The sequence below is a fragment of the Rattus rattus genome, chromosome 4 (genome assembly GCF_011064425.1).
Source record: "Rattus rattus isolate New Zealand chromosome 4, Rrattus_CSIRO_v1, whole genome shotgun sequence".
Taxonomy (NCBI): Eukaryota; Metazoa; Chordata; class Mammalia; order Rodentia; family Muridae; genus Rattus; species Rattus rattus.
In genome coordinates, this window is record NC_046157.1 from 134,531,771 (window position 1) to 134,546,317 (window position 14,547).

General features: G+C 44.2%; 2 protein-coding genes across 3 annotated transcripts in view; one reads left to right on the forward strand and one right to left on the reverse strand.

Annotated features, from left to right (window-relative positions):
* Spats2l (spermatogenesis associated serine rich 2 like) overlaps positions 1-8,566 on the reverse strand; it is a 99,181-nt gene extending 90,615 nt beyond the window's left edge. Inside the window, exon 1 of one of the 2 annotated variants that reach the window (XM_032901193.1) lies at positions 8,182-8,566. The gene's annotated coding sequence lies outside the window, so the exon portion shown is untranslated. The remainder of the gene's footprint in view (positions 1-8,181) is intronic. The other variant, XM_032901194.1, reaches the window with a different exon arrangement.
* The window catches only part of Abi2 (abl interactor 2), a 149,635-nt gene continuing 136,402 nt past the window's right edge, over positions 1,315-14,547 (forward strand). The window contains exons 1-2 of the mRNA XM_032899745.1: positions 1,315-1,380; positions 3,876-4,025. Coding sequence (XP_032755636.1) covers positions 1,315-1,380; positions 3,876-4,025 — 216 coding nt within the window. The remainder of the gene's footprint in view (positions 1,381-3,875; positions 4,026-14,547) is intronic.

The following is a 14,547-nucleotide window of genomic DNA, read 5'->3' on the forward strand; positions in this document are numbered from 1 at the left end:
GAACAGGAAGTAGTCAAAACCTGAAATTGTACCAATTTCAAATAGGCAGGTATATGGCATTCCTCATTGTCCAAGGTTGCTTACCATCAGCCCCCTTAGGTAATCTCATGTAGGTGTTAGATTCTGAGCACAGGTGGGCGGTACTACAGAATGAGCCATTAAAAAATGGCCACAACTCTCCACATAAGAGTCAGTATTCTTTCTTTTTCTTCTATCCAGAATGTTTTCTTAGCATGGCCATTTCTTTTCTGTCAACTTCATCTTTGCTCAAATTTCTCCTTTCCTGAGAGAGAGATTTCCTGATAGCTACTGTCACCCTCTCCCTGGCCTGCTTTCCTTTGGCACACTTAACAAAACACTACTAACAACTTCTGGACACAGGTGCACACTCACCAAATCTTCTGAAGACCAGGGGTGCCCCATCTCCAGTCTCAATGGACCCTGATCACTGCTCACCATCCTAACTCCTAACACCAGTCTGCACCTTTGCTGTCTAAGGAGTAGCTCCACTCTGAGGTCTGTGTCCCTAACATTCATCGATGGTAGTTTCCTTTGTGAAAATCTTTGACTATTAGTGTTGAAAATGTATCTTAAGCCCTTAATAGTTTTGATCTTTTTGAGATATAGAATAAATGACTTAAATTTAATGACATATTTGTTCAGAAGTAGCATCTAGTCATTCTCTGAATATATATAGCCTGTCTGCATGGTGCCCACCTTTCGACAATCAAGAATAATGGAAACATTTTCTTGGTTCTTTCTGATTTTTGACATCAAGTATCCCTATGTCCAGAGAAGACTCGCGTACAACACTGTTTGTAAAACTGTTTTTGATTTCTTCCACTTTCTTTTAAACCTAGGTCTTAAGTAAAATATAAATTTTGATTGAATACCTTTTGCTAGTTTTTGGAGGAAAGCTTGACAATATCCATTGTAGACCCTATTATCCTTTCTGTTATTCTCAAATAGGAATCTGTTTGGACATATTATCAAATTCTGGAAGCAATCAGGTTTTATTTTTAGAACTTTCCAAAGACTGCTGCCAACTGACATGTGCATTTGGACATGCAAGCCAGAGGCTCTGCACATCCACTCCCAGGAAGGAGCTTCTCTACAGCACGCTCTGCACACACAGCCACCTCACTGAAAATACCTCTCACCTCTTTTGGTTGGCAAATGCTATCTATGCTCCCAAAGTTGGCATAAGGGAGACAGCAAATGTACTAGCTGGCAAATCAGACTTCTACTTTGTTCTGGCTTACTCCTGCCCTTGAGTGGTTCCAGGAAACAATTATCCTCTGGTTGTCTCTAACAATGAGCAAGGAGGCTGTGCAGGGCTTTTCTGATTATAGCCATGAAACCTTCATCAATGCGATGCCTGTAAGACATCTATGGAGAGGGCACTTAGCAAATACCAGATGGGTTGTCTTATTCAGATGGACGCTCTGGCATGATGTAAATATCACCAATTATCTAGTTTTCATGGCGTGTATGACTGTGTATATGTATATGTATGTGTATGTGTATAAGAGGTACACATACAGAACTACACAAAAAGTGAATGGTGACACCTGCTTTGGTGTCATTTGATAGGAAAAGTCTGTGAGTCAGAGCTACAGCAGCTGGATTTTCTGGATACATCTAATTTGACCATCACAGACATGTGAAACCTGGTGGAATAGGTTTTGTTTTGGTTTTTGCATTTCAGCTTTAAAGTTTAGATTTGATATGTAGCATTTTCTAAAGCTGAAGAGTTATAATCTTCAGAGGAATCAGGGAGAGATCCCAGTGAACAGATGTTCCTAAGTTCTGAGAAAGTGGCAGCATTGATGGTAGGATATGCTCACAAGATAAAGCTTGTGCATGATACCAACACACAAACACACAAACACACACACACACACACACACACACACACACACACCTCTCTCTCTCTCTCTCTCTCTCTCTCTCTCTCTCATAGACAGACACCCCTACTTGGCAATTTCTCTGCTCACTGACCTCACAGTACAATTCAACAGAAGCTCTTCCTAAGTACTACTGCCAGTAGGATTAATGACATTGTTTTTCCATGAAAGGAAATACTGGCTATAAATGTGGGTTGGGCCTATGTAGGTTTCTCAGATGTGAAGATAGGAATAATTGTAGGAGCTGATCTCCTCCCCTTGTGAAGGGTTTCCCCTCAGACTCTTCTTCCTGGGTAGATTCTATTGTCCCTTCCAAACCACATCTTTCAGTTGGCTGGCATACACTTGAAGGTTGGGAAATTGCCCATATCTCCAATCATAGAAACTAATTGAAGGGCTTCAATCTAAATGGATTAAATTTTTACTTTGCCTTTAAAAATTATGAGTTAAGTCACTAGACAGGTGCCAGGGACACCCGGGGCTGGTGAGAGAAATCTTCAGTCTCATGGTCATGAGTGGTCACCCCTTTCAGTTGGTGCTGGTCCTGCCTGGGTGTTCAGAAGAACGCTTTGTCTCTGCAGTGTTTTGTGCAGCTGTAGAAACAGACTCATTCCTGTCCCGTGTGAGGATGAACTGTGTTGTGGCCCTCAGCTTGTGAGAATCTGTTTCCTACCATGAACTGCATCTGGCCAGTCAGTCCCACATAATCTCAGTCTTGTTTCCTCAGCTAGTAAAGGAACGTGCCCTCCAAGAGGCATATTTTTACCTCCCTGCCTATGACAAAGGCCACCGTCCAACCATGTGAAACTGCAGCTCCACAAGTGCAGACAGAAACCTTCCATGCTGGCATGGCTCAGGTCCTTTGGCGACTCCAGTGACAAAAGGCCTTCCCAATTCCTCCAGTCCACGTTTGGTTATTACACCTGGTAGTGTATTACAGCTCAATATGGGACATAATAATTCATTCAGCTTAACATTAGTTAATCACAAGAGCTTCAAGTCTACAAGGCAGAGAGGACTCTGAATTCTTTGAGTTAAAAACCCATCTGGTTTCTAAACTCTTATCAGCACTTGAAGCTATTCTTGGAACAGATGAGTTACTGGGGCCTAATTGTAGGCATGTACCACATAGGACATTTTGGTCAATGGTGAGCTGCACACAGGTTGGTCTATGACACCCATCTGATGCCTGGAAGAGGCCGCCCAATCTAGACTTGTGGACATGTACCCCACGATGCTTGCACAACAATGAAGTTGCCTAATGGTTCTTCCTCACCATTGGCGTTCTGAGACATAACAACCGCACTCTAGGCTAGGAAGCCATGCTCCCAGCCAGCACAAAGATGCCCAAAAATCTAAACGCTGTTTCTTATTCACATGGCATTTCAAAAGCCTAGTTAATGTTTTAAGTTTTTTTTTCTTAAAATTATAACTTGGGTAGCAGTAACGCCATTTCAAATATGTTTTATCGTATGTTTTAATATACACCCTAGACAAAAATAAAGATCAAGAAAGTTGTAAAAAACTTATTAGGCAAAGACATCAATCACAAGGAAAGAATTCGCCATTTTAATATATCATCTCTACACTCCTTCAGGGTAAAATTAATAAAACATAAATATGGTTAACGCCAGCCACTTCAGGCACGGAGTTCCATCAAACGGAATTACCTGCTGAGCGGTGATCTGACTTAGCATTAATGCCGTTCTCACACCTGCTAGCCTCCAAACAAAAGTAAACACTTTTATGAGAAATAAACCCGAGTAGTAGGAATTCTGGCAAATATATTTGTCTCAGCATTTCTAATCGGCACATAACGATGAAGTTTCCTGGGTATGTCAATGTGATCAATTACCCGACTCCAAGTTCAAATATTTGTGTTTCTCCTGTAGTCATGGAAACAGAAAACTTCCAAGCGTGGCCTGGCTCTCAGTGACAAGGTTTCACTTTCCTTTCTCTGAAACCCAGGGTGGCTCTCAGCTTCAGTTTCCTGTTCCCGGGCATTACGTCATACTGTCGGAATTGGCCGTGGAGAACCAGAGGAAGCCAGGAGAGAAACTTAAGAAAACTGTCTTAATGATTTCTACTGAGGCATTTATGAACCGCTTCCCACGAGTTGTAAAAGACATAACAATCGGACTGGGGTTTACCTGGGGTTATTACTAGAGTAACAAGCTATCATTGCGGGGGAGTGGACAGTAAGTGTCCTAACTTCATGATGGTACAGGGCAGGGACCTTTCTGGTCTCTTGCCTAATGAGCAGAAACTCCCCAACTGAGGTGTTTGGGAAAAGAGAAGTTTGTGCAGCCCAGAGGAACTGGGGTTGGGATTAAAAAGCAACTGCTCTCCAGCTCAGTGTCTTATGCAGCTAGTCTGGAATGTGCTGGAAATATAAAATAGTTCCAGGAATTTGCAGACTTAACACAAAAAGAATGTAAGCTGTCTCATTCATATTTTTATATTGCCTGTATGTTGAAATGATTGAATAGATAAAGTTAAAAAAAGTATAGTACCCAATTCCTTTTATTTATATATTTTCTTTAACGTGTCTACTACAGAATTTAAACTCCTGACTGTGGGCATACATTATGTTCTACCGCGAAGTGCTGAACCAGAGCAGTGGTTCTTGGGGTGTGGTTCCCCTAGGAACATCCTCATCACTGGGGACTAGTTAGAAATGCAAATAGTCCGCCACATGCCAGTCTGGGTGACTCAGGAGCTGGGGTGAGGGAGAAGGAACATGGCAATCAGGGTTTCAACCAGGCTCAAGGTCAGAGCCCACCCTCTAAGACTAGCGTCTCCATCCCACAGAAGTCTAGATGAATAAACGTGGTTATTTCCTATGAATTGAAGAGTTGTACTTTGGCTAACATTATTAATATCAATTAACACACTCACAGAGAGCTTGCACCGCATCAGACACTCTGCTGTGAGGTAGAAATTAGAACTCTTTTCATTCTATACTTGGGAGCAGTGAGCACAGAGAGACTAGTAAGTTAAGATCCTACGGAAAGTCAGAGGACCAAGACTCAAACCGAGGACTGCTGATTTAGCTCACAGCAAAAGTCATGGAGTTCCAGAACTCTGAATTTATACTGCAAACAGTCTTGAGGGTCCCATTTTTTTGCCAAAACTGTCCACCGGTCGCCTGGAATAGGAACATCTTAAGAGTCAGCTACAGTTTTTCTCAGTTCAGGGCATGCTGCTATCTTTGAAAGACTGACTTTTTCATCTTCCTCCTGACATCCATTATCCCGGAGCGACTGCAGTAAGAGTAGATAGGAAACACGACAGGCTCGAACAGGGGAGCCGAGAAAGCTGCACTTGTCTGTAAAGGGTGCCTTTCATCCTGACAGGGCCCCGTGTAGGCCTGGCATGGGAGCCTCACGTCTTCAAGTGTGGAGAAAAGGTGGATGTATTCAATGACCTTTACGGTCCTTTGTAGCTCCTGGGCACTGAGAGTCAGAAAAGGCAACTGGAGTTGATGGGGACTCTCAGGGTGTCGAGAAGCTGAGCGTTCATCTGAAGAAAGGGCATGGGCTTGATATAGTGGGCTACTTCTCCATGTAGAGCACCTTCAAACTAGTTCAGAGACTCACGTCCAGTCTTCTATGCACAGTGGGGGGCTTGCATGACAACTGAGGAGGAAAATACTTATTCTTTTGTAAAATCGTCAGCTTCTCTACATTTACTGCCAGGAAGGGTTCCTGCCCGCCTGGGCTGGACTGGACTGGACTGGACCGGACTGGACTGTTCTGGTGCTCTGGGCCGTCTTCACCTGTGTGCCCTCATTAATTATTGAGGTCTCAGATTTACATTCCATGGGTTCTTTAGTTTTTTTTTTTTTCATTCTTATGCTTTTAAGATCTTGTGCAGTGCCCTATTCCTAGGAGGACAGTCTCTTTAATTGTTAAGAACGAGGATATACAAACAATGAGACAGCATGGTGACAGAAATATGAATTTTGTAGGGCAGTACTTACTTGGGCATTTTTGTTTAATTTGGAGACAAAAAAAAAAAACCCCTCAAGGTTGCATTTTTATTCAAAGACACTTCAATGTACTCAACCCACTGTTAGCACAGCTTCACTGAATAGCATTTTAAGGGCAAATGTCAGGAAAAAATGTTCACATTTAAAAGCTTTGGCTCAGCCTCTTTTGAAAAGCAGGGTTAGCCTTTCCTTTAGAAATGTCTCTGCCTACTAAATTCTTTGTGGGGGGAAGAAAGAAAATTGAATGTTTTATTTAAACAGGTCATTAACAGTCAATACTTATTTGAAAAGGCCTGCTTTCAGAGGCAGATAAAAGCTTCCAATCACTTAGAATATCACTCGAGTGGATCTAGGGCAGGATGTGCTGATGCGAATTTCAGACCTTTCTGGGAGAATCTCTTCACCAACAGACAGGTGCTCATGGAGGCAGCAGGGTCCTGTGCCTCTGAGCTCCCCGTGTAGACAGTGTAGACTGGTGCTCATGGAGGCAGGAGGGTCGTGCCTCTGAGCACCCGTGTACACGGCGTAGACAAGATATGGCAGGGCAAGTACAAAGCACCCTACATGACAGGCCCACTTTGAATTTTCCCTTTTGTAATTTAGTACCAACACATGCTTATGAATGAAGATTAACCATTTCTGCACAAAGTGCCAAAGCATCTTCCTCCCTGGCTGAGTGCAAGTGGAGGACAGTGGAAATAAATGGGGTGATCTCAGCTGGTGCAGGCTCTGAGCTGGGGTGCACATACATGCAGGTTCTAGTAACATTCTTGTGACATTCAAACTTGTGACATGGTTTTCCCCTTTAATTTAAAGTATTTTGATTTCACGGGTCTTTGATGGCTGGAGAATGTAAATAAATGTCTATTTCCAAAAGCGACCTGGCACCGCCTCCTATAAAGACCCACTTTCGATCGCTAGGCTTTAAAACAAAGGTGTGTTTCCATAGAGACGCGGTGACCTGGCCCCTGTACAAGCAGCCACTTGTTTAAGGATTTCAATTACATGTGGTTCTTTTAAGATGTAATGATGAAAACTCCAGTCTTTAAAATATGTTCGTCCTCGAAGATGCCTCTAAAAAGGCCAGTGTGGGAAGCAGAGAAGGGGTTCAGAAGAACCTCCCCACTCCTTCTCAAAACAAGCCACAGGGACTGTGTCCACGTAGACCACACAAGCACCCTTTTCCTTCCTTTCCACTGCCCACAGGACAAATACCAAATCCCGGAAGGCTTAAGACAAGAGCTGTACACAACTCTTTACCCCCCCAGAGCCCAAAAGTCTTAGCACAAACTCTCCTCAAATGCTAAAAGAGAAACGCAGCATGCTTTTGTTCCCTCGGTCATTAGCTATCTAGGGGGGCAGTCCTCTGAAAGGGCAAGGTTTCACCTTAGTCTTTGAACATTCCTTTAATACCAGCCGTGTACCAGGTCCATGGAGGATGCCGGGAAGGGTTAAAGCTAGCCCCAAGTGAATGCTTACTGTCTATCCAGAACTTCCCTGAGGATTTTCTATGCATTTCCAGGCATTAATTCATTTTATCCTCACAGCAGGCCTTATGCTAGATGAAGTTGTGTTCTTGTCTATAAGTTGTGTTGTTATAGAAAATGAGAGGGAACTACAGAGGCAAGGCACACATGTAAGCCCCAGAGTTAAGATTTGAACTTGGATCTCTGGTTCCAAAGCTCTGAAGAGCTGACAGATTCAGGTATAAAAAGACTTGTGATCACACAAGCACAGAAGAGAACCCAATGTGGGAGTGGGAGGGGACACTGGAGTTGAAACTGATACAGTCAGGGTTCTGTGAGGAACAACTATGGATTTGGTCTGTATTAATGGTGAAGCCCACACAGTCTGGTCACAGGTTTGCTGTTGGAGGTGTCAGGGCTGGGTGCTTTTGAAAGCTTTTTTTTTTTGTATCCATCCCAGAATATGGCACAGCTGTCACCAAAGGAAACAGAAGACCCCCACCTAAACTTGGTGAAAAACACAGCTAGGCACACAGCTAATTCAGGAAAGCTGGCTCGATTGCTGCTGAATAAACTCTCAGTTTCAAAACCTCCTGTCCAACCAAAGCACAATCGTCCTTTTTCACAAATGTTCTTAATAAACATCAAACGACCTTCTCAAAGAAGCAGGGAAACTCACATTGTTGGAATGTCTCAGGTAACGGCTGAATCAGAGCTTGCCTCTGACAACCAACCAGCCCCTCTTGGTCCTGTCCCCCTCCCCCCATCCACCCGTCAGGTCTTCCTAAGCTGTCCCAACCAACCAGCCTGGACTCACTCTCAAGGTCTCTAGGTGTTCCGCTTCGGGCTGTCAGGCATAGACTGTTCCAGCTACTTGCTTCCTCCTCAGCAGCCGAACAGTCAATTCCAATCTCCCAAGGGCCACCTTTATCAACTTTTGTTGACTGTGACCAGTAAGTCACCGCAGTACTGACGAGGTGGAGCCAGGAGCTGGAGTAGTGGTAGGATCTTGGGTGTGTCTGAATAATCAGCACTGGACTAGTGGCCTCAGACACGCAGACCTGAGAGGGCCTCCTCTACTGAAAGGGATGGCTTCCTTTGTGTAAAACTGTCCAGTGTCTGGGTCTTCATGCCCAAGCTTTTGAATGCCCAGCTCTTCCTTCTTCTTACCCTGGGGAAGTCATAAAACTGAGCCTGCAACCTCACAGTCTGCGTAGTGGCTGGGAGCCAGTGCAGGCTGGGGTGGCGGTCACCATTCCAAAGGTCAGTTCTAGGTGTGACTGTCTGCTAAAGGCTTCTCATCTTCCTTGTGACACCAGGAATGGCTCATTAATCAATGAGCCAACAGTTCTGGCACTGTACCCAGAAATAATCACTTCTAAGCCTGTGTCTGGTTCTAGACACAAGTGGAAATATCTGTTAGCTATCTTAGCATTCAATGATAGCATGTGAAAGGGTCAGACTCCTACCCAAGGGGGAAACGGTCGGACTCCTACCAGAAGGGGAAAGGGTCAGACTCCTACCAGAAGGGGAAAGGGTTGGACTCCTACCAGAAGGGGAAAGGGTCGGACTCCTACCAAAGGGAAAAGCTACCCAGTCTTCGACAGGGAAAGGTCAGTGTAAGGACCATGGGTTGGGGAACCATTGGAAGCATCTTGTCAGGCCCATTTTTATGGAGTCTATTCTATTCATGTTACCTGGTTTGCTGGTTTGTTTTTCTTTAGCAAACTAAAATGATCTAAATTACGATCTAGAAAATGATCTAAACTAAATGATCTAAACTGGACTCTGTAGTCTTTTTGATCAGGCCTCACTTGACCCTATCATTATAGCTTACCAAGTTAACAACAAACAAGTAGTGGGCCCAGAAAGCCACCCTACCAGAGAGGCTACTGCCATCCTAGAGAGGAGCCTCCTACCAGAGGGGCTATGTCACCCTAGGGAGGAGCCATGCTTCTTTTCTGCTATAAAGATCCTTATGATACAAACAAGTAACAATAAATACTTCACCAAGACTGAATCCCAGCTCTGCCTCTGCCTGACTTGGGAGGTGAGCAGGTTATGATCATAATAGCAGATAGCTCACCGGGAGGTAAAGCAACTGAAATAAATTCACATCTGTAAAGTGATTGCAAGAGTTCCTGGCACACAGCAAGTTCAATAAAAATACTACAAAGGAATATAATTAGAGTCTGTGGCTTGTGTGCTCCCTTTCCTGGGGCCCTCATTTAACAGCTGAGGACCTACGGTCATGCCCTGAGCCAGCAAAGGCACTGGCCCTCGACGCCCAAGCTTCTGGTCACAGATTTCCCTTGTGTGGCGCCACTCTTTCCCTTTCCACTGAGGCTGCCTCCTGATCCAAGACTAGGGCAACCCCAGAGAGGAGGACGGGATAGTACAAGGCAAGGCGTTAGTGCAGCAGTAGTAACTATGTATGATGGCTACCTCCCCAGCGTCTCAGAGCTTCCACCCCATCAAGCCCCCTACGGCCATCCCTCTTCCCACAGACAAACCTGCTATGCATACTTGCTCCATGTCTACCAAGGGCGACGCTGTTTTACTGACCCAGCCCTTAACTGTGGCTCCGTCTTTAGAGAACAATAAACAGCGTGCAGAAGGAGCAAAGTCTAAGTAAACACTGTGGGCTAAGTAGGGAACAGTCTGGACATCACCACATCTTCCAACTGATTTCAAGTCCTTGTAAAAAGGTAGACACAAGAATGCATGAGGTCTGGGTATGGCTGCAGCTAATAAAACTCATTCTGATCACTTTTGACATGCTCAAAATCCAAGAAGCTGTATTTAAAAATCTTAGGAGAACTCTTTTCAATTTCTTTTCTTTTTTTTTTTATTAGATCTATTTCTTTACTTACATTTCAAATGTTATTCCCTTTCCCGGTTTCCTGTCCATAAGCCCCTCCCTCCAATCCCTTCTCCCCCATATGGGTATTCCCCCCATCCATCCCTCCTTACTGCCCCCCCATATTCCACTGCACTGGGGGTCCAACCTTGGCAGGACCAAGGGCTTCCCCTTCCACTGGTGCCCCAACAAGGCTATTCTCTGCAGTTGGAGCCCTGGGTCAGTCCACGTATAGTCTTTTGGTAGTGGTTTAGTCCCTGGAGGCTCTGGTTGGCTGGCATTGTTGTTCTTATAGGATTGCAAGCTCCTTCAACTCTTTCAATCCTTCCTTCTAATTCTCCCCAAGGGGGTCCTGTTCTTAGTTCAGTGATTTGTGCTAGCATTGACTTCAAAGGGATATGTCTGGATGTGTCTCCCAGAGAGATTCTGTATCTGGTCCCATTCAGCATGCATTTTTTTTAGCTTCATCAATTTTATCTAGTTTTGTGCTGAATATATATATGGGCCACATGTGGGGCAGGTTTGAATGGCCGCTCCTTCAGTCACTGCTCTAAACTTTGCTTTCATATCCTGTCCTATGGATATCCCCCCCCTTTTTATGAGGGAAGGAATGACCACATTTTGGTCCTTCTCTTGAGCTTCCTGTGGTCTGTGGGATTGATTTGGGTAGTTCCAGCTTTTTGGGCTAATATCCACTTATCAGTGAGTGCATACCATGTGTGTTTTCTGTGATTGGGTTACTCTCCTCAGGATGATATTTTCAGTTCATTCCATTTGCTGGATGAATTCCCATGGTCATTGTTTTTTGATACTGAGTAGTATTCATTGTGTAGATGTACCACATTTTTGAATCCATTCCTCTGTTGAAGGGCATCTGGGTTCTTTCCAGCTTCATTATTATAAATAAGGTTGCTAAGGAACATAGTGAGCATGTGTCTTTTTCATATGTTGTGCATCTTTTGGGCGCCCAAGAGAGGCATAGCTGGGCCTCAGGCAGTTCAATGTCCAATTTTCTGAGGAACCTCCAGACTGATTTCCAGAATGGTTGTACCTAGTCTGCAACCCCCACCAGCAATGGAGGAGGTCTCTTTTCCACATCCCTCGCTAGCATCTGCTGTCACCTGAGTTTTTTATCTTAGCCATTCTGACTGGTGTGAGGTGGAATCTCAGTAGTAAAAATGAATCTGTCACCTGAGTTATGTTATGATGAGAAAATTAGTAAATACTTACAAAGTGATACACATATATACGACAGAGATAGGGTCAATCAATTCCTCCTAAGAAGTCTGCTTTATCCTGTTTGCCTTTCTTTGAGTGTGGAGTGCCGTCTGTCACTAGCTGGGTAAACGAAAGATGAGGGAAGAAGAAATTCAGCCACGTCACCTTTCCTTGCTGCAGCACTGAGTTTTCTATTTACAGTTTTGGACACTTAAGATGGGTCTTTTCTTTTATTCTTAGGGTGCAGTGGTAGTGCATGCCTAATCCCAGCATTTCAGGAGGCAGGGGCAGATCCATGAGTTCAAGGCTAGCCTGATCAACAAAGTGAGTCCCAGGAAAGTCAAGGCCACACAGACAAACTGTCTCAACAGAACAAAACAAAGTGACAAAAAAAACCAAAAACAAAACAAAAACAAAAACAACTGGACTCTCTCTTGACATGAACCTTAGATTCAGCATTGTCACATATAGTACTAGCCCTGTGATGTCCCCACCATACTGTCAAACTGACCCACCCCCTAGTCATTCAGGTGTCGAGGAGCTTGAGCACGAGGACCACTGCCTCCCATGCTTCCCTTCCTGAACTCCAAGGTGCCTCCAGGAGGCTCCCTCGGATTAGAATAGTTTCATTCTTTAGAATGTTAGGGACAAAAGTCACTTCCACCTACTGAGTGCAAACACATCCCACTGGCGTTGCCGTGCCATTACACACACGTGTAACATCACCACACATTCGCATTTTTGCTGCTGTTGATGCCTCTGTGCCTTTCTGGGATCTTGGAAAGTTTTTCTCTCTGCCTGCCTTCTTTACTTCCACCATTTAGAAGACAAATGCTTAAAAGCAGACAGTCATGCTCTTTGTTCCGAGCTTGGGCCTCCCCGGTGGCTCAGCTCACCCTGGGAAAGCTCGTGATGGGCTATGAGCCTTAGCAATAGGTGGCTCGCTCCCCACCCCCAATCCTATTTCTAAAGATTGAATGCATCAAAACTGGTTTTGGTACAGCACATCAAATATTGAACAGGCCTCTCAACTAAATACAAGACCATATATTACTTTCCATCTGAAGACTTCAGTTAGTTACCCAATCTACCTTAAAGCAATTCTGCGGTGTACATGTATTCGGCTCTGGTCACGTGTTTGATGAAATAGATCCATCTTTCAGTCTCCACTCCATTTGTACCCACTCCTGGCAATTTGCAGGGCAGGCAGTCAGCTGCTTTCTTTCACTAATGCTAAGAATTTCCCATCAACAGTTGGGTTTAAACATGTCCACCATGTACCCCTGCAAGTCTTATCCTTGACGCTGCTGGCTGGGTGTGTGCTTCATACAATTTCCAACTACTTTCAGATAAGGATGTGTGCTGTGTGGTGCAGATGTCACAACCATGATAAACTGATAACCAGTCAATTCATAAACAAATCATCTGAAAAGATGATTTCTAGGGGTTGCAGGGGGGAGAGGTGGTTTCAATTTAACTGGCTCTATCCAGAAGGGCTTCAGGGAGAAGGTATCCTTTTGTACTTCCTCGAGGCAGCGTTTTGGGTAAGAGTGTCAAAGCGAAAGCTCTCTGGCAGAAACAAATGTGTCATGGGTTGAGACAGAAAGAAAACCTACCTGCTAGTGTCCAGATGTCCACTGATAAATATGTAATGGTGATCTCCTGTGTGATCAGATGCAGCTTACTTAAATGTAATGCAGTACAGTTTTAAGGTTGGTTCGCGGCAAGAGATAAGATCGTCAGGCAGCAAGCACTTACATGACAGAAGGCGGCAGTGTACGAGAAGGTGTGAGGTGGCATGGTTTCAGCTACGCGCTTGTGCCTAAGTGGAGCCCTAGTTTCGTTTTCTCCTGCAGCTGACAGAGATTGCTTCTCATTCCCACTTGCTTCTCCCTTACTGCTTATCATTTTTGGTTACAAAGCTCTGAACCCACTATCTCCTGAATTGCAGAATTGAAAACTAGACTTTTTTAGATTATTGATATCAATATGATGCCCTTGACTTTTTACTCTCCCGGTTTACCAGTGTTGTATGCTTTAATCTAATATCATGGGTCTGCAAAACGACATCTTTATAGCTGTGTTCCACATGTGGGAAAGCAACATGTGAAGTATTTAAGACTTTGCTCGGTTTTATTTGTACCTGGATTTACAGACTGGGAGTTGTCCTACAGTGAATGTGTAATTCCCCGCACTCGGGCTTGACAAAGAGGTAACCAGACACGGAGAGAACCGCCCTGCTTTGCTAACGCTTCTCTCACGAGCACAGAGGCATTAGACATGGGAAATCCCGGAAACTCAATTTGTGACTGATGACCAGCCAATCTTGGTTTCAATGTCATTTCAAGCTTTCAATGACACATACCTACTTAGAATGAGGCCATTTTAAACTGTGCATTAAAAACAGTAGGGACCAAGGAAAGAAGATAAAGGTACTCAGTGCTCTCACTATTACTAGGCATCTGGAAGATCCTGAAGCCATGCTGCACAATGAGAAAACATAAATTTGGCTCTGACAGACCCCTTCAAACCTCTTGATGATCAATCATTTGCTCTACAGAACCTCTCTCTCATCACAGTCTGCCATTGGCCACTTTCATTTGTTCATCCATTCATTTGTCCATTCACTAAACCTCAACCAAGCCCATGCTCTGCACCTAACCTTGGTCTTCATACTAGGGATACAACAATGAAGAAATCAAACGTCCCCTCCTCTGGCACCACACTGGGTGATCATTTCTATTACCCCAAACCCTTGCAGCACTCTACAAGATACTATTGTTAACTCTGCTTTATGGACGGGAACTAAGGCTTGCATGTGAAAGCCAGGTCCCAGAAGCCATCTTCAGAAATGCTAGCATTAAATCTGAGAGTCACTCATGCTGGTGACCATTCCATTGATACACAGAGGTAACTGTCCAACATTAATCTAGGAGGTTCATTACAATTAAGATAGCTTAGTATCTGCAAGCATCATAATCATAAATGGAAAGTCCTGGTTAAGAAACAAAAGTCAAAGAGGTAAGAAAAATGTTCCCACACTCTCAGGCTTTCTGTGAACTTTGACCTCAGATGTTCTTCCCTCTTTCTTCCTGTTGTATCTGG